At 48.7% G+C, this 19,786-nt stretch overlaps 2 protein-coding genes across 2 annotated transcripts in view; one reads left to right on the top strand and one right to left on the bottom strand.

Moving 5' to 3' along the window:
* The window catches only part of LOC119407176 (cleavage and polyadenylation specificity factor subunit 5), a 28,927-nt gene extending 25,259 nt beyond the window's left edge, over positions 1-3,668 (bottom strand). Inside the window, exons 1-4 of the mRNA XM_037674053.2 lie at positions 3,464-3,668; positions 3,101-3,301; positions 1,776-1,839; positions 798-887 (exon numbers count right to left, since the gene is read on the bottom strand). Of these exons, the coding sequence (XP_037529981.1) occupies positions 798-887; positions 1,776-1,839; positions 3,101-3,301; positions 3,464-3,597 (489 nt within the window). The 5' untranslated portion in view covers positions 3,598-3,668. The remainder of the gene's footprint in view (positions 1-797; positions 888-1,775; positions 1,840-3,100; positions 3,302-3,463) is intronic.
* Positions 3,669-4,973: 1,305 nt separating this feature from the next.
* LOC119407187 (protein phosphatase 1 regulatory subunit 16A) overlaps positions 4,974-19,786 on the top strand; it is a 301,652-nt gene continuing 286,839 nt past the window's right edge. Inside the window, exon 1 of the mRNA XM_037674070.2 lies at positions 4,974-5,217. The gene's annotated coding sequence lies outside the window, so the exon portion shown is untranslated. The remainder of the gene's footprint in view (positions 5,218-19,786) is intronic.

Here is a 19,786-nt window from a genome sequence, read left to right on the forward strand (position 1 = left end):
CCGAATTAGGATCCGCGTCGTACTCGTACGCGTTTTCATTCTCCTCAAACGCCGCAATAGAGTGTACTAGAAGTTCTTCTAGTACACTTCTAGATCCTTCTAGTATAGTATACCTTCTAGTACACTCTAGCCGCACCGAGCAGATTCCAATCTTGGCTTGGCTTGGCCTGCTGTTCGGCCGTGGTAGCCGTTCAGTGGATACTTGACTGGCTAAAGCCAAAAGGCAACCGTTACGTGTAGCGAACAAACAGCCTTCGAGATCGGTAATTTATGCGTGGATTTTTGACACTGGCACGATCTCCAGTTATAGCCAGTGCAACATTTCAGTGCTGGCAACCTATCAAAATTTTGTAAACATTGCTGACAGCTTGTCATGGCGGTCAACGTCGCACTCGATCAGCCAGCCGGAGTCCGAAAAATCGAACGGCGGACTGTGGGGCGTCCGAATTTTCGGTCGTGAGTTTGCATAACTTCAGTGGGACGAGTGGCGGTGCCGCGAAGGTGTCCGAATAAACGAGCATGTCCGAATTTTCGGCGTCCGAATAAACGGTCGGCGACTGTATAACAGTCATGCAAATTCCGGGCTCGACAATGTTTACAAATGGTTTACAATGAAGAAATCAGCGGTAGAATGTGTAGGGTTATAATACATATGTACTTGGCTTTCTTTCCAGAATAAAACCATACACGCATACACATACAAACGTACACACACAAACAATGAAATACTAAACACACTCAAGATGAAATACTAACAAACCCACAATGACACTCACTGACTATGATTAGGTACTAACCTGCGGGGGTTCAAAGTTTGGACGCCACCAGTTGCCAACAGTGTCTTCTATGACCCAATCCTGCTTCACACCGTCTTGCCGGCCCAGGATCTACACAATAACCCCACAAGCATCATTCAGCCTGGGCGCCAGACTCAATCGGAGTCATTTAGAAATCTTTCAATACACACCACTTTAACATGCAATATACAAGGTTAGGTTTTACACGGTAGGTTATACACTAGAGCTGAAAAGAATAGATAGCAAACATCCCATGCATAACATTGAGTGAGCAGCTACTTGTGTAACATTATATTGCAGACCTGCTAGCATTTAGGTGCACACAAAGCTGTAAATGCTTGCTTCTACAACGACCATGAGTGGTTTAGATTGCAGGAGCATGGACTTGCAGCACCAGGACTAGACACACCAGAATATACTGCTCCCAATGGAGATTACGAAATACCACTTGAATCTTGCTATACCAGGAGCATACACCTAATTTTATTGAAGATAATTATGATTTATGCTCTATGGTTTTCTTGAACACACACTGTTTAAGACAGCAAGAGTGAGAAAAAGAACCAGGGGTGGTGGTGGGGCTTTCTTTCAAAAGCTTTCATATCTTATTTGGCTCCTCTGACAGCACTACCCCAAAGTTATTGCATTCCACAAGCAACTGCGTCCTTGAAGTTTCAAATTCGGAAACCCAAAACAAAACATTACCAATGTACGACAGGATGCAAGCTACTGCCACTATATACTTACCGATGATTACACCAAGGTGATGATTTTAATTGTCACCCAGAGAATCATCAGTAGTAATGAAGTGGAAGTGGCTAACCAATTCATATAATTACATCTTGATAACAGTTTGGCTTAGAAGTCTGGAATATTCTAACTCCAGAATGATTGGGCCATAAAAAAAAAAGTCACTTGATAAGCATACATCAATTCGGTTTCAATGTCAGATTACTGCAAAATGGCTGTAAAACCCACCTCGGTCATGAGTCTTTTTAGTCCCTCCACTTCATCTTCTCCCATGTTGAGTTCCCCACCAGGTCTACAAAAGTGTAAATGAAAATATGTCAGTGTAGCTATAACTTGGGTGCCTGTCCTCAGGAAAAATATGCTTGAAATGAAAACAATGTCATGGTCATAAATCAATAAAAATATCAAAGTTCACGAATGCACTGCATATCTCATTGCACTTCAAAACACTTCTCTTAAACATTTAGGTAAGGAGGACATCAAATAAAATTTGAAGCATCTCAAGCAAACACACACAAGCTATGAGGGACAACATATTGAAATGTGGCAGCGCACATTAAAACATGGAAACCACTGAATAGAGCTCAAATGCTGTTATTCTGCAGTGTCATCCATGTCTCAATCTGCAATGCCATATCGTATCATGGCGAACGAACTAGCCCACAAGCACGTCTTGAGCAAAGTGATAGGCTCTGGATTAATTAAAACTACCTTGGAGTTTGTAACATGCATTTAGATTAAGTATACATGCATTTTTGCATTCTGGCCCCAGTGGAAGACCATACTGAAATGCTAAAGATGGCTCGCACATGATGTCATAGACACCAGTTCTGAATGTACTGGTACTCGATGGTGGTTTTGATGACAAACAAATTGCGACAATGTGAAAACGACGTGGCAGGAGCGTCTCTGTGCGTGTGTAATGAAATAATCTGCATGTGATATTTTGATAGCATTAATGTGGCATCGCAAGCGTCGCGTCTCCACATGCTGGTGCTCCAACATGGTTGTTTCCGTGACGTCAATGCAAGCCATCTATATCAATAGCAATATAGCAACCTGAGCATTTCCAGCAGCACTGCAGAAGCTGCAACTATGGCACCCATGACTCCCACAGGATGATGCACGGTGCTTTTAACACATCACTACGACGAAGCTTTAGAAAGACGTCTGTCGCACGTTACTGGCATGTATGAAGCGACAGGTTTCTAACGGAAAAAGAAGTCAATGGATGTTGAAAAAAAAATGCAGCTCAGTGTTTCACGAGTTACTTCTTTTAGTACCAAGAATCAACAGCATCTCCGAGGCTAACAGCGGTACAGCGCAGGTGCCACTCGCAATGAAAGGCGAGACAAATCAACGACATCGACTTTGGACTTGTCTGCGTAGCAAGTCAAGTCGTTGGGCTTGTATTTTGCTCTAAGCACCGACTGAGCACTACAGAAGAGACAATCCTTGTGTTTTAATAAGGGTCCCGCAATGCTCGAGTGGTGCGAGCAGTGAACTCTAGCACACAACTTATTAAAAACACAACCTTTGTGGAGACTACTTACAATTTGAAAAAAGTGGTTCCAAGCTGTAATAGTAATACGTGGGGGAGACCATGCTCATGGACCAGCAGGACACCTTCGACGGACCGCCGCATGCCAATCTTCTCAAACTCTTCCCTCATGCGCTGGAACCGCGCCGGTACCGAACTGTCTCGTTCATACAGCGCCTCTTTTGTGCCGAACGTATAGTTCGTTAGAGGATACCTTAGAGAAAGAAAACAGGTCATTCACAAACGTGCACGAGACCTCATATACATTCACCAAGGACACGGTGCGATTAGAAAAGCGAATCGTGTCGTTCACTCCCGCTATTGTCCCAATCCCCATGTAGCATGGCAGTGTTCAAGAACATAATAAACTACTCACAGGTTGACAGTTCGGTTCAGTGTGAAGTTGAGAAGGTTTGACGGATTGGTTCCCAAGTATTTTCCCGTGTACTGACCCTGTGGCGCGCTTTTCGGCCAGCCGGCTGAACCAGAGCGGCTTATATGCGTCGCCATTTTGTATCTGTTCTCGCTTCTGGCAGATACCGACTTCAAGGTAGAGCGCGAACAACTTCTAGACAACCATGGAGGAAGGAAAGAACTTGATGCACTTATTTAATAGTCAAGGTTTTAAAAGTACTCACATGCCATGAAAAACAGGCTAGAAAATATAAAATGCAGTACAATTGTATCGTATTTATTGCACTAAAAAAATAAGTTTTTAAATATGGCACCTATGACGTAACTTTTTTTAAAAAATTGATTGAATACTTATAAAAGCCAGAAATATTATATGCTGCAGTAGAAGTTTTGAATATTGATTTACTGAAATAGATGGTGAGAACTCACCCCAGCGACGGCTCTCTGAACAAATGAGGATCTCGAAGGCATTTGTTTTTTACTGCCTGCAGAATCACGCCGACGAATTCTTGAGAAATTGTTAAGAGATGGCGCGACCAGCGGTAGCTAATAACACTAATAAACGCAACGGTGCGCGAAAGATTCTCCGGCAGAGCTGGTGATGTAACCAATGTAACGTTGCCTCATCTTCAGGCGGTTCTAGGGTTCTAGCAGCAAAGAGTTAGAAAAAGAAAAAGAGAAACGCGAGGTTCGACTTCGCAGTCGCGGCAGGCATTTGTTTACCCGTCGTATTTCCGTGCCGCATTTGCAAAATATCTCAAAGGCAGAGTTCATACGTGATGAATAGGAAGCTGAACTATGCTGCTGTGATTCATACACCAGGACATGCTTACGATACAAAAACGTACGTTGGCATGATTTTTTTAACGTATTTATGAAGCTGCTGACGCTACCTGTGCACGTGGCTCGGCGCGCCTGCGTATCATACCACCCCGCCTGAAGGTTTATTTAAAAATCTGGCTCAAAACACGCACAGTTACGTGTGCAGGGTTGTGCGAACTTTCACGTTACTGGTCACTGACGTTCTTTTACTGCAAATACAACTTGCCACTTTGCTGATGATTTCGTATTCCTGCCCTGTATCGCTCATGCTACCTTAGCGCAATAAGTAATCTCAACGGCTAGCCGAGAAAACAAATTATCGTTTTTGCTTTTTTTTTACTGATTGGCCTGGTATTGTACTTACTGTATTTTTGAGATTTTGAAATCGAGAAGCGGGCAAGAAATATAAGGTGTAGATTCTGTCGCATTTGAATATATGTTTCCGTCAGATTCCTGGATGTCGAAATATTGTGCGCTTTCTTCCACGTCTAATTTGCAAGGTTGTCTTTATTATCAACGGGTGCACCTTTCAGGGGCGGTATCTGCGCTAGCAGACGCCGCGGTAGCAGACGACACAGCTCGCGCGTCTCTCGTCCGCTCAACCGCCGCTAGATGACACCGCCGTCAAAATGGCGCCGCAGGCATTTTTCGGTACTGTATGAGTAGGTGGTCGATGCGGCAGGGTGGCTCGCGCTACTCCGTCAGTCGTTTCCTTGAGAGTTTGGCCCAGTCCGGTGTCAAAGTTGTCGCAAGAGTTGCGCCCAGTGTTTTGCGAGGACGGTGCGGCGTCGGCAGTGTGTGACAGTGTTTCTGCAAGCATTGAAAACTGTTCGTGTCAACTGCAGTCTGTGCTGCTAACCCTAACAAAAAGAAACAAACGGCAGCGGCTCTTAGGTAAGTCTTGGATGAGAAAGGGGGGAGGGGGGAACAAAGTTTTTAACTTCGCTAGATAGAAGTTACTTCTCAGCGTAATAATACGTTGTTGCTTGTGGCTTGATGGGAATGTTGTGCGGACGTGCTTTCACAGTGTAGTTTTGTTCGAAGCAATACGTTTCGGAAATTGGCGAGCAGTGTTGGAAGAAAGTTCTGTGGTGGCAGTTGGGGAAGTATACGTGCCGCTTGGCCACAGGTGGTCGTACGACAGGTATTCACTTGGCTTCGTTCAAGTCGCCTGCACGCTTCGTAACAGGATTTGGGCGTTACTAATTTTGCGACATATAGAAGACGTAACTACCTTGTTGCGACAACCGAACAGGAACACTGTTTTTCGATCAGGTTTTCAAGCCTCCACTAAAGAAGTTGATGTGTACCAAACTCGCGTGAGCAAACACCCGACGGACCGCCCTTGTCGCTGCCGGTGTGGTTTTCTTTCCCTGTGTATGCGTGGGTTCGACCATGTTTCATTTAGCTTGGCGGTCAAGTTGCACCGGCATTAGTTAATGAAGTACTGTATAAGGATGAGAAATAAGTAAATATACTGCTTCAAGCTAAACGCCTATCAGGCAGACCGCTTGGTACCTACACATTTTTTTTATGCCCCATGGCCCCATTGCTCAGCGGATATACATGGTGTCGAGCTCGTAATATTAACACAATAGTGCGTTATCACTTGAGTTGATAGTCAAGCTTTATAATATCGCCTTTAAGTGCTGCACGCAGTCGGGTTTGTTTCGCACTATTGCTAACGCTAGCAAGCTGCTCAGTCCACATGCATATTGCACGCAGGATTGATCGCCGTTTGCATAAAATGCGGATAAATTTCGTTTACGTGTGAGGACGTTGATCGTTTTTCTTCGAACAGTAATGTTGGGAAAACCTATGGTATGCGCGTTAATTGTCGTCCCTGATTGCAGGTACCGTTGCAACTGTAGCTGACGTCACTACTTCAGTATTCCATCTTAAACCGGTCAGATCGCCGTGCTCGCGACAGTGCAACTGTGTGAACTTACGACAGCTTATAAAAAAGTTAGTCTTGGCCCTTTCTGTGCTACCCCCAATTTTGTCGCATTTTCTTCATGCGCGGTAAGCGCGCCTGCGGTTTGAAGCTCTGAACGACAAAAAAAAAAAAAAAAAGCCACTGGCAAAGTAAGAACGCAGCGTACGTGCGACTGGTATCATTGTCTGCATCACACCTGACATGTGTCAATGTGTATGAGAATCGGCATTCAGCTGGGCACCATTGTGCACACGTGAGTGCGCTATTTTATCTCCCACCCGGCTGCGCTACCCTCGAGGCCGGCAAGGGAGAGTAGATCGGCAATTTCGGTAACGCCGGTTTTTCAGTTTCGCTGCGAGTATTTTGTCTCCTGCACTAACGATCGGACGCTCACAGTAGTATTCTCTACCGTGAGCGTCCGTCGAGGAGGCTTGTACTTGTCGCGCGGCCTCGCACATCGCTGGTCACGTAAAGGCTCGTGCTGTCCATCGAGTTCCGTCCTTGAGTATCAAAACCCGTGTGATCTTTCGATGACCAGGGCCGGAGAATGCATACACATTGTCTTCGCTGCGCGACACTTTGCGACAGCCCTCGGCTGCACACCATCAGTGGCAGGAAGTGCGTATGAACTCGAGGCACAACCTTGCGGCTGATTGAGCCAGCGTTCGGACATCCCTTCCGTCTGGCAGCACTTGACGATCCGGAGACGCAAAAGGCCCCATGGAAGACGCTCTTTGGCGCATCCGCCAAGTGTCGACGATGCAGAATGTTTTCGTGTGAATGGTCCAAGGTGCTGACGCCCTTGAATCGGACCGAAAGTGACCCGTCATTCAATCCCATACCGCACACGGTGGAGTAGCACGGTTTATGGTGTTGCTCGGGCGTGTGCCCCAGCAAGCGCGCTCGTACTTCACCTGTCAGCTCGCGTTCACAGCACTGAAGTACCCTGCAGCGCCGCGAGAGCTTTCTCGCGAAAAGTTGCACGTTTTGCGGGGAAAATCCCCTGCTGACGCCTAGGAGATTGGCTGTGAAATGAACCCTGCCATGCATGACCAACTCTCCTTTTAGCCGAATGAATGGGATGTTCCCCCTCATGGTTAACGAACGGGCGTCAGCATCTTTTTCTTTTTGTATTGCCGCGTTGTTTTGGGACGTAAAACCCCAACAATTATCATTGTATTGTCGGGTTTTCACACGAGCTTGTATAAAAATATGGTCTGACTTGCGGTTTCTTGTTGTTATGCATTTCCGGGAGCTTGTTACTCCCGTCACTGTTCAGGGGCGTATCCACGGGAGGTGGGGGCACACCGCCCCCCCCCCCCCCCCCGAAATTTTTTTCTGCCATGGTATACAGAGCACAAAATGACACTCGACCACACTTACCTGGCCGGACCCCACGTCGGATCAAGGGCGTGCCCCCCCCCCCCCCCCCCCCCCCCGAAAAAAAATTTCGGCCTACGCCACTGTCACTGTTGAACGCGGAGAATAAAGAAGGGGCTAAAGGTAACGCCAACTAACTGCAGGTGTCGTGAGCGCGCATTGTGACCGATGCAGATGAAGCCGAAACGCTGACCGTAGTGCATGCGTTCTTTTGTCTCTTCATGAGAACGAGTTCACTTTTATAGTTGATGAGATCTGACGTAGCTTGGCTCCATTCCATGTAAGCTCTTTTGTTTGTGTTTTCGTGTGTGTGCGTGAGGGTATATGCAGCGAAGCATCGAAAAAATAAAACTCAGTTGCGAGTGTGCGCTTGTCTGCGTGTCTTGGTTTGAGCCTAAAAAACCGTTCGTAGCGATTAAGTAATTGCACGGCGGCTTTTGTCTTGAGCTGATAACGGTCGACACGCTGGAGGGTTTCGCCCCTACGTTACGCGCCCCGCTTTCGCACAACGCTGTCGTCTGTACCACGAATATCACCTTGAGAACGGCGCACTGAGAACCACTGGCGGCACTGGCCGCCGTGATTCGCCGTTCTTGCCAATAGTCTTCCTTAGCTTTCAGACTTAATCGCGGGGATTTCGTTTGCGGTTAGTCCGGCGTACGGGTATCGGAAACGGCGTCCCGGTCGAGGGAAAGCGGCCGCGAGTGCCGCGTAGAGCACTGCACGGGCCGATTTTTCCGGCCCGGGCCCGGCCCGGCCCGAAAACGCCATGCTCCAGCCCGCCCGAGCCCGGCCCGGTGTTCTTAAATGTGGCCCGTACCCGGCCCGGGCCCGAAAGGTTTGGGCCCGGCCCGGCCCGGCCCGGCCCGTTTCAGCTACTTATGCCTTGAGCATAAAGGAGACACTGTCCAAACTTTGGTGATTGTGAAGATACCTGCCGCACACCAGATATTATCTAGAGATTGTTTAAGGAACTTCTTTCAGTGTCACGACTTTCATTGGTACTGTGTATACTTTCAGTTAATTACGCCCGTAACGCTTTTGCGAAATAATTGCAGGGCAATATAAAATATAATTGGAGTCATGGCTGGCTGTTTTTATGTACGCACGCAGTGCTAACCACACAATCTATTTTTGCATTTGAAAGAACGACTACAAAATATAATACCTTCATAAAGTGGAGAAAAACGCATGGCAGAAATTTTTAGGTTGAGTCTACATCAACTGCATACGAGCTAGGGCTGTTGAGTAAAAGTAGCAAGTCTCCTGCAAACTTTATCTATTGCACAATGCAATGAAAAATTGGGGGACGCTTAAGCTTCGCTTTTAAGAGTTGAACGCGATAGCGATATCCTGCCACTAGTGCGCACTTCGAACACAACGAGTGTTTAACAGAATGCGCGCAATAAGGTGTGTGCCTTATGTAACTGAGCACCCCAAACGAAGCGGCTCACCGTGTTGCTCGAGGCCTCACTCACCGAGCATCACCGGAGGAACAAGAGCCCCCGCGGGGTACGGCAAACATCTGGGCGTGGGAGGATCGTATGACCAGGTTTCACGATATCACGACACACTACCAGTTACAGAGACGCGTATACCCATCCCCTCACGATAGGCTAAACAGGACGCAAGCGGTACACTACAGACAATTACAAACAGATTCGTACAGGAACCCCAGACTCATGCACGCCATGTATCCAGATATTTACACTACAAACAGATGCAGCTCGTGTGGCGAGGTTGCCACGCTTAGCCACATGTTGTGGGAGTGTCAGGGCTTAATAGACAAATCGAACAGTGCCGATTCATCCGTCTCTTCCACCGCCAGCCTCCGCTCGCGCTGGAAGACCGCACTGCTCAGCTCGAACCTGACAGCACAACTCTGGGCCGTCCAGCGTGCCGAGGAAGCCGCTTCGAGACAAGGTCTCGGAACCGCGTCCGCGGTGGGTGCCCAGGCCCACTAAAAAGACGCCGGACTCAAATCTCATTGATTTGACAATAAAGTTTCCGTTCTTCTTCTTCTCTTATGTAATGGGTAGCATGCTTTAAACCAGGAGCAATTAAGCGCGAGAACCTTTTTCGAAGCTGCGATGCACCCACTACGTGGTCTTAAGGGAATACGCGCAGTAATGTGTGTTTCTTTTGTAATGGGTGGCTGTCTTTAAGCCACCAAGTCGTTATGATATTGACGTGGTGCGACGCCCGATGGCAATGTATGCTTGTACCACGCAATAATAACTGCGATATTAACATCTCGTACTGTGACACCTGTATACAGGACGCGTATTTTTGGGAAGCATAAAAGTTACTTTCGGTGCAGCTCCAAGCAGAGGCGTGGCTGGGTGGTAGAACACCTGCTTGCCACGCAGACGGCCTGGGTTCGATTCTCACTCGGGCCCAACATTTTTATTTTATTTGCAGCTTTTTTCGATTTTTCGGTCCACGGACAAGATGATGATTTTTCGCTCACAACCAACGGTGCCGGCGCCGACGCCGACGGCGGAATTTCTGCGATACGAGCTCTTTAACGCTATCGCGTTAAACAAAACGTGCTCTAGCTGCTTCTGGGAGGAATACGCCAAGGCTGGGCAACGTTACATAAATTAAAGCAGTCGTGTTGACGCCTCGGCAGGCAACTGCACCCAACCTACACTACGTTTTCGCGTTCAAAACAACAAGGTTCTTTGTCCCACCCTTCTTCCCCGAGTCACCGCCACCGCCACTCGGGGAAACGAGTGTCTCTATGGTCTGGCGCATCACCACTAGTAATGGGAAAATCAACAACGGCGTTTGCCCTGGGTTAAGAGTCGCTCCGCATCTTGCACTTAAAATGCACGAAAAAGAGCTCACAAGTCGTGTTGACCAGTCTACGGGCATCCGAGCGTAGCTGCATACTCGGAATGTTTCCCTAGATACCGCACATCTTATATACACTAATCTAGGCAGTTTACCGTTGCTTTCCTTACACGGTACCCAAGAACGTCTTTCACTCACTATAATGGCGGAAGCTTATATTAGGCGCTTCTTGAAATCCAGAGTAGCATACCGATGGAGCAAAATTGTAGACGTCTTGTACTGTGCAATTTCTGTGCACGCCAATCCACTCCAGGTGGTTTAAATTACCCGGAGCCCTCAACGACGGCGTCTCATATATAGCCTGGGTCGCTTCGGGAAGTTAAACCGCACAAAACAACAAAAAGATGGTTGGTTGATCCCTCCGTCATAGGAATCGGTATAACACGAAAGTGAAGTGTGTCGTCACAGAAGTAGTTGATTATTTACAGTGCATTGGTGTATGAGAGCTTGTATAATGTCTATCGTTGTTTGGCAGATATAGCACCGCCTAATGTGGAAGCACCCACGTTGACGCCTAGTGGCACATCTCCGTACCGACGACAAACGCCCACGATCATTATTTAGCTGAAGTTAACATATACGTGGACTCCGCATATGGTGAATCCAGCGCAAAGATTCCATCAACAAGCACATAATAAACACTAATGTTCGATATGCACTCCTTCAAAGCGTCGCGAAATGCGAATAGAAACGCTCCGCGCGTCGTGTCTTCCTTCTATTTTTTTTTATAGCCTGGCCGTTACTTCTCTCAGGGCGAGCAAAGAACGCGTTGCGACAGCCAGGCGAGCGTCGGAGAGCTATTTGTCGATATGGATGGATGCTATGAGCGAGGCTTGCGCTAAAACCGCCACCTCACGGTGTGTTAAAGCGTTGACGAAATTAAACTTGTATGACGGTCGTTGCAACGGAGCGTTTTTTGTTTTTGTTTTTTTTTTTTTTCGAGCCTGGTGGCACAGATGTCACCGCCCCGTTATAAAGGGGACGCTCATAGCATCCGTCTATCCAAGATCACTGTGAGAGGCAAGTGTGAAAGATAAAAGGCGCGTTCATGGCGCCTCCGTAATGTGTTTGGCGGTAGCTCAGTGGGCTAAACGCCCGCCAGCCGTCGTCGCGGACCGTGAAGTCATGGGTTCGATTCCCGCCAACGGAACTTTTTCTTTATTGCTTTTTTTCTTTGCCATCTGATGGTATTCATTTTGCTGACGTACTTCCGTGACGGAAATGCGTCATGAAAGTCTTGGTGGACCCCGGCATAAAACACTTTCGTGTTAAAACAAAGCCGCACAACGTACACACGCAATTATACCTATACGTATGAGACCCGGGCCTAATACGGGCCTGGCTCAGGCCCGAGCCCGACCCGAGCCCAAAGATCAAGGGCCCGAGCCCGGCCCGGGCCCGATCCAAGAACCCCTTACCCGGCTCGGCCCGGCCCGCGGGCCGGGCCGGGCCCGGGCTTTCGGGCCGGCCCGGGCCCGTGCAGTGCTTTAGTGCCGCGCCCTCCACTGTGTGGCCGCGTTTTCCTTGTTGCAGCGTGCGCATGTTCCGTTATGCAAGACGCCGTGCCTGATTAGGCCGGCGGCGCCGAGCCCCCCCCCCCCTCCCCCCCCCCCCCCCCCCCGAGGCTCTTTTGTCGGCGCACTGCCGCCGGTAATACACGGGCGCCGACCAGTTTAGCGGTACTGCGTCTCCACAGCCTTTGTCCTGCGAGGCGGACGCCGTCCGTTGTAGACCAACAAGAACGCAGATGCAACCCACGATCGTCACGGCGGCTGGACGATAGCAGCGTGGCTTTCCGTACCCGAAGTATATGAGGTTGACTATCGCCGCGTTGCCAAAGAGAGGATGTGCTTTGCGGCGGCCGGCACATTCGCTGTCACCATTGGCTTGCTCGATGCCCTTTTTACCTAGACTCCGCGAGTGCAGTGCCCGTAATCCGAAAATTAACTGCAGGAGCACAATTAACTGGCCTGGTTGGTACATCATTAAGACGGGAACAAACAGCACTAGACACGGGACAGCGATAGACCGACAGGCAGGGCGCTGATGCAGAGTCGTTCTATGCAGTCTGTCGTTATCACCGTCCCTTGTCTAGCTCTGTTTTTCCCGCCTTAGTAGTCATAAAAGTTCTTACAATGGGAAGTGTTTTTAGGGGCATGTGGCGCCCAATCGTGACGTTAGGCTTATTGACGAAGAAGCCGACCAATGACAAACATATCCTGCGAACGAAAAGCTGCGTACACTTGCTGGTTCGCAAGCCTCGCTGATGCGCCGAAGAGTCGGGAACGGCCACTAGCGGTCGTTATCTCATTTCATTCAGAAACACGCTGAACATGGGCGTATGATGGCGGTCATTTAGCTGTCAATAAATTTAAGTATGAATTCCTTTCAGTTAGAAAAAAAAAATGACGTGTAAGGAGAGGCGGCTTAGAAATGACTTTGCAAGGGCATGCGCCATACACACCGTTCGAAACTGATGAATTCTTAAGACATGAAATGAAGTAGACCGACAGTGAAATATTTACAGTGAGTATACGGCCTTCGAGATCTTCAGCCCGCTAGCGCAGTAGGTATCGAACACTATATCGTCTTGCACATCCTCCTGGCCACTCTGCGGCAGCGCACGTCCAGAGTCATTCAATTCGACTCTTCAGCTTGCGGGAGCGGCTCTTATCAAGTATTAGGCCAAAGCAACCTGGAGCTCATACGCGCCGTTCGTACTAATCGTGTTAAGGAATCGAAAGATCACGAGCTTATTTATTTATTATCTTCTATAATAGAGGAACGGTGTTTCCATGTACGCTATGGTACGTCGTATTCATATTTAAGCGTTGCGTATAGCCTATGTTTTTAACATTTACATAATAGCTATCGCCACCAAAAGTTTGCTACATCAATACGGGGAAAATAAAATGAAATTTCGAGGCTACTAATCGTCCAATATCTAAATGCCTACTCGCGTAGTCAGTCGGCCTCCACACCGAGAGCAGGCGTCTGAATTTTGCGCTCAGTATCGTTGCAGGCCAGCTGCTCAAACGTCGTCGACACGCAACGTATACTGGCGCACACTTGACGGCTGCCGTTCTCGGAAGCCGGCCAGACGCGTTCGTGCCGGCTCATCGAAACATCCGGTACGGGGGCGGGGCTCTCGGCCGCAATCGAAACCAGCAGTCGTCAAAAAGAAAGTGACATATTGTATTCGGAGGATGGAAACAACGCTCCAGAGGTTTACAAATGTGGCAGAAAAGTAGTTGTATACCACGAGAGGATGTTCACACAGCAAGACACGCGCGGAAGGCGTCCATATTTCAGATACTCTGGGTTCCAAAGTGGGTGGAAGTTGTTTGACCTAGCGTCTTAGCGTAAAGACGCTAACCATCTCTGCGTCCCAATCCCTGTTTGCGTTCTATCCGGTTTGGGCTCTTGTACTTCCGGCGGCTACCGTACGCTAAATTTCGCGTTACGCTGAGGAGCGTAACACTATACAGCGGTTGAGGTGATTACTGGCGAGAAAAATGAAGGGAGACAGGCGTAGTATGTATACATTGTGCCGCCCTGTTTCAAAGGGGGATGCCAATAAAGATTATCAGCATAGCTTGCCTGCCTACTCTGTCTCTGAGCGAGGAGGAGTAGATTCAGGTACCGTACTTGCACATTTTAGACGCACACGTCCAAGTCTCGTTATCAATCTGTACATTCGCACATATGCTAACGGTATCGTTCGTCCGCGGCAAGAAATCGCAAGTCCATTCGTCAACGTGTCACACACAAAAAAAGCTTCCTTCGTGTGTGGTCTCGTGTAATCAACAGTGCTTCAAACATCGTGGGCTTGACTGCGCTATACCAAGGAACAAAACAGAAGCAGTGTTCCTTGAAACAGCACCAGCCGAAGGTCGCGGGATCGAATCCCTCACGCGGCGGCCGCATTTCGATAGAGGCGAAATGCTAGAGGCCCGTGTACTTCGATTTGGGTGCACGTTAAAGAACGTGCACCCAAATGCTTGACTGGGGGTCAAAATTTCCGGAGCCCTCCACTATGGCATACCTCATAAGCATATCGCGGTTTTGGGTCGTTAAACCCCAACAATTGTCACTGAAACAGCGCCCTGCTGATTTTAAAATTGTTGCCATAAATTTTTTCTTCAATTCTAAAATCAAACTTTCGTAATTAGCTAAATTTGTGTCGAATTTGGTGCAGTGTCCGTTTAACCATGGCCCAGACAGGCCATGTTTCCCGCGGTCGTTGGTGTCAGGCGAGTAATCGTATCTCTTCGATAAACATTGCCCCGAGCCAGCGAAGAAAGTATGGCACGTGTGATCTCCACACGCGCCACGTTTACCGTGTTATCTCGGGATCAAGTTTGGCTCAAGTTGTGCGCTCGGTGCCGAAGTACACTGCACTGCGCCGAGCGTTTCGCACTTGCTATATATTGTGTCGTAGGTTTTCCGGAGCCGTCGCTTGTTACGCGCGTACCTAAAAATCGTTAAGAACACCCGAGGCAGATGAGCGCGCTCTGCCACTTGGTAGCTGCTCTCGATGGCTCGTTATCGGGCAGTGCTTGGATGTGTATGCTTGCGCTTATCGGGGGTTGGCCCACGGAAACTGAAGCCCTTTCGTGTTTTCATAAGATGCCTGCTGTACATACGGTGGGGTCACCGAGTTTAATGCCAACCGACCGGCATCTGCTGTCACGGGAGGTGCACTTTGGAAACGATTGCGACGGGCACGTCGGGAAATCGATCGAACCCTCTTTCTCCCGCTCTTTTCAACCTAATTTGCTATCCGAGAGAAAAAGTCGAAGTGACTCGACAGATGGCTACTAATGACGACTCCCGATGGACGTCTGCCTTTGTCCATTTGGTTCGGGCACTGTGTTGACTTTTCATTTGCACTCTTGCGCTGCTGAGCGTGGGGCTGCGGGTTCGTTTCTCGGCCGCGGTACCTGCATTCCTGTGCTGGGTGCTTCACGAAATGCACCCGCAGTTCCTTAAAAAAAAAGTGGGTAAGACGACATAATTCTTATTCCTTGTGGGTTGCCTTTGTGACTTTGAAAATACTCGAGATAACAATTAAGAGTAAACACTCATATTAGACTCACATATTTAAGTAAAAGCGCTACGCGATTTATCTTAGTGGTAAATTTATTGAAGTGTGCCATAAAAATTAAAAAAAAAAGTGAGGCTGCTAACCTTTACAGCTTAGTGAAACTCCGGCCAAAGTCAAGCAGGAAGGCGAAAGTGAACTGTCGGGGAGCGCACGTTTTTAGAAGACGCTATGAGTGACGTAACTGTTTACGTTTATCTGTGGGGCGAGCATAAAAGACGCTCGCTTCAGGCTCTCCTGACGTTGAGGGAGAGTGCTCGCGTGTCGTGCCTTGGGCGTACGTCCAAGAACTGCTCATAATGGAGAATCCACCACGACGTCTCATAGCTAGTGGTGGATCCTGTAGATGAACAGTCCCGCCGTGGTAGCTTTGCAGAGAAGGTGTCGCGCTGCTAAGCTCGAGGACGCGGGTTCGATTCCCGACCAATGCGGCCGCATTTCGATGGGGGCGAAATGCAAGAACACCCGTGTAAGATTTAGCTACGCGTTGAAAAACCCCAGGTGGTCATGATTAATCCGGAGTCCACCACTACGGCGTGTCTCATAATCGTATCGCGGTTTTGGCGCGTAGAAGCCCGGGTAAACAGTGTCAAGCAGCAGGTAGTATAACGAGCTTTAGTGGAGTGCTTTCAGGCAGGGGAGACTCGGCTGGCAGCTGGACGGGCGCGTCTAACACCTGCTCGCTCGCGTGAAACGGGGCCACCTCAGTCGGAGCCGCGGGAAGCGTGCTTCCCGCCCACGCGGCCCATGTATCCGGTAGGCAGCAGCGCTCGCAAAGCACGCGATGACCAGCGCCTTTGCTTTGCTCGTGGGCTGCAGGGTATCCGTTTGTCGCGGGCTGAACCCTCGCGGAGAAAATGTCCGAGGCGGCGTGCGTTGTCGGCCTTTTCGCCGGAAAGCGAAACGAAGACCCGGCTGTGTGTTTAGTTGTTTATAACAACGGTGAAATACCAAATCTGCATTTCAGCGTTGCACACGTGTTTGCGATTTTGCTAGCGTCGTTCATCGTACTCTTCATTTTCAGCCTTCCTTCCGGCGCGGCATGGGTACGGAAAGCACGAAATTAACGAGCTCGGTATGACAGACATATGAATGCCAGCGTGTGGTTGACATGCTTGTGTCGATCAGGCAGCTCGGTCACGCTGTGGTTTGTCAAGGCTCGTCGAGTGCGGACGCTTTGGCGCGCATCCCGTCGGCCAGCTGTCTGCTCAGCGCACGGCGGGGCGCGGGAAGCTGCTGGGCACATGAATGAAGTGCGAACGCCGTGGGCGTTTCTGGCGTCTTTCACGACGCGCGGGGGTAAGCGTCGTTGTAGGGCACAAAAGGCGCTCGGCCCCAGGACGCCATTGCGGACGTCCGACGATGTACGCGCGTGGTGCCCATCGATCCGCCTGCGGTCGCCCTGGTGCGAAATTTGGCCATCCCGCTATACGCACTGGTGCATCAGGCGCAAACGAGTTTCTGATACGCCGATTTTTAGCGCTCGCTACATCCGGCAGCTAGTAAAGAAAAAGTTAGAAATGCACGCGCTCTATCTGTCCGCGGCGCGCGCTCTTCGCGCGCTGGGCTGTGATGGGAGGTCTAGACATTGTTATTAAAGCAGCCACACTGCTTCATCCGGCTCGGCATGCAGAAAGTCGCGGCCGGAGCGTCTTTTCGGCAGGATCGTCGGTTGGTAAGGAATGCGCTCGCGTCGGTTAGTCTCTTACGTAGGCGCATTTTGTAATGACCCATTTTTCGTTCGTTTAGTCTTTCGTATTGGCCCGAACAAGGCCATAATCGACAGGATAAGTGTATTGGATTTGCTTCTTGCGACTTTGCGCTCGTCTGCTATTTAGTAGCTTCCAAAAGTGCGTAGCATTATTCTCGGGTGTTTCACGTAGCTGGAACCAAGGGTTAAAAAAAGTGGTTATAACCGCAACTGAATGAAACCAATGACATGTACTTTGTCGTCACGTGGCGCTAGTTATGGTATTTTCTTATATTGCTTTTGATTAGATGCAGATTTTTAAAATATTCACTTTAGAACCAAGTGCGTTTCTTTACATTGTAAAGGACATACCAAGGGGGCTAGTTTGTAAGCTTTCTGTCGCAGAACGGAGGCGGGCACGGAACGAAACGGCACGAGAGGGAGCAAACAGCCAATAGGCGAGCTGAGGGAATTCAGAAATGTCTTCAGTGCATGAAGAAGTAAAAAAAAATATTATAGCTGAACATCAATATTGGCAGGCATTGTTTTTCAAAGCTTGAAATTGAAGAGCGCGACGACTAACAATTCATTTGTGTTAATGTCTTGAGTGGACGCTAGGTGGCGTCGCAATTTGATGGCTGGTTGTTGCAAACGTGACATTTCGTTATGTGTGTGTCTATCACATTTTTTTTCTTTTTTCTTTTTTGGTTAAGGCACTTGACAGCTGCCTACCCGTTACAAAGGGCAGGACCACAATTCATCATCATCATCATCATCATCATCATCGCACAGAGCATTCTGGGGATACAATAGGTACGAGGTGCTTCGAGGTCTGTGGAAAGGTGTAATGGTTCCGGGGCTTACTTTTGGGAACTCAGTGGTGTGCATGAGGGCAGAGGTGCAATCGGGAATGGATATAAATTAAAGTACTGTGGGACGCCTCGCGTTGGGTGCTCACGGGGAGACGACAAATAAGGCTGTAAAGGGCGATATGGGATGGCCAGGTTTTGAGGCGAGGGAGGCTCAGAGCAAAATAAGGTTCGAAGAAAGGCTAAGGAATATGAAGGAGAGTAGATGGGCAGAGAAGGTGTTCCGTTATTTCTATAGGAAGAGCGTGGACACACAGTGGAGAAAAAGAACTAGGAGGCTCACTAGTAAATATACGGCTGGTAGTGTAAGCAGTATGTCAACAAAGAGCGTTAAGCGAAAAGTCAGAGAGGCGGAGAGGATTTACTGGACGGCAGCTATGGAGAAAAAACGGCTTTGAGTAACTACCGAAAGGGCAAAAACGAAATAAAGAGGGAGGCATTTTACGATAATTCAATGGGAAGCGCTTTACTGTTTGAAGCGAGATCGGGTTGCCTTAGAACGCGTAGTTATAAAGCGAGATTCAGTAAAGAAGAACAATGCACCTGCTGCGGGGAAGATTAGGAAATGGCGGAGCATGTTCTGATTGAATGTGGAGACATCCACCCAGACCCAGGTGTACGTTTGGGCACGAGCCTACATGACGCCTTGGGTTTTAGAGGCAATGGAAAGCTGAACACACCTGCGATTGAAATAAGTAAGAGACGGTTAGAGTATTGGTGGCAGAAAACTAGAGAGAAAGGACAAAAATAATTATTGAAAAAAAAAGACATTCTGCCGCAAAGGGCAGAGAACGGAGCTGAAAACTTAGTTGTTTTTTTTTTCTGGAGTAAAATAGTTTTAATTGAAGTAAAGGCACTAGGCCAACGCTAAGAAAAAGAAGAGTAAAGTTTTTTTTTTTTTTTTTTTGACGAGCCTGGTGGCACACTTGTCACCGCCCCGTTATAAAGGGGACGCTCATAGCATCCATCCATCCAACCATCCATCGTTCGGTTGTGGGCGGCTGGTTGCGATTTTCACAAACTGTCGGCACGGGATTGGGGTAAGCCAGGCACAAAGCAGGCTAATTCGATTCTCTGGCCCCAGCGCTTACGTTTGGATCCAATCCAAGTCGTCCGGAGACCGTTTTGTATCCGTTCTATCGACAGAATGGGGCCTCCAACCCATAGAGTAGCGCTATAGTATATTCTAGGCACTATAGTAGCGCTTCTGGACCATGTCCGGCTGGCGGCACAAGCCAGTGGAGCCTTGGCCATAGGGCCCCACCCATCTAGCTGCTAGATCCCTTCCCTTTCCCTCGATAAAAGTTATTCTTCTTCTTACAATTACCTAGAGGGAACTCTGGCGCTACGATCGTTCAGCCACCTAGGGAATGATGGGTAGTACACGGATTTGCCCAATCTTCGTTCTTACGGCTTCGAACGCACTTGTGGCCTTGTTTATTGCTGTGTTTTGGCGTTCGTTTCGGATAAAAGAATGGACCGTTGTGAACTTCGTGACCAGATTTGAATTGGTGAGCCTAAAAAGGTTACAGTGGTGAAGTGGAACTGCTGACTTTTGCTGAACTTCATATTGCGACAAAGCGGATGCAGACGACGCGGAGCCAAGCGGAGCCAAAAAAAAAAAAAAA

This window comes from Rhipicephalus sanguineus, chromosome 1 (genome assembly GCF_013339695.2).
Source record: "Rhipicephalus sanguineus isolate Rsan-2018 chromosome 1, BIME_Rsan_1.4, whole genome shotgun sequence".
Lineage (NCBI taxonomy): Eukaryota > Metazoa > Arthropoda > Arachnida > Ixodida > Ixodidae > Rhipicephalus > Rhipicephalus sanguineus.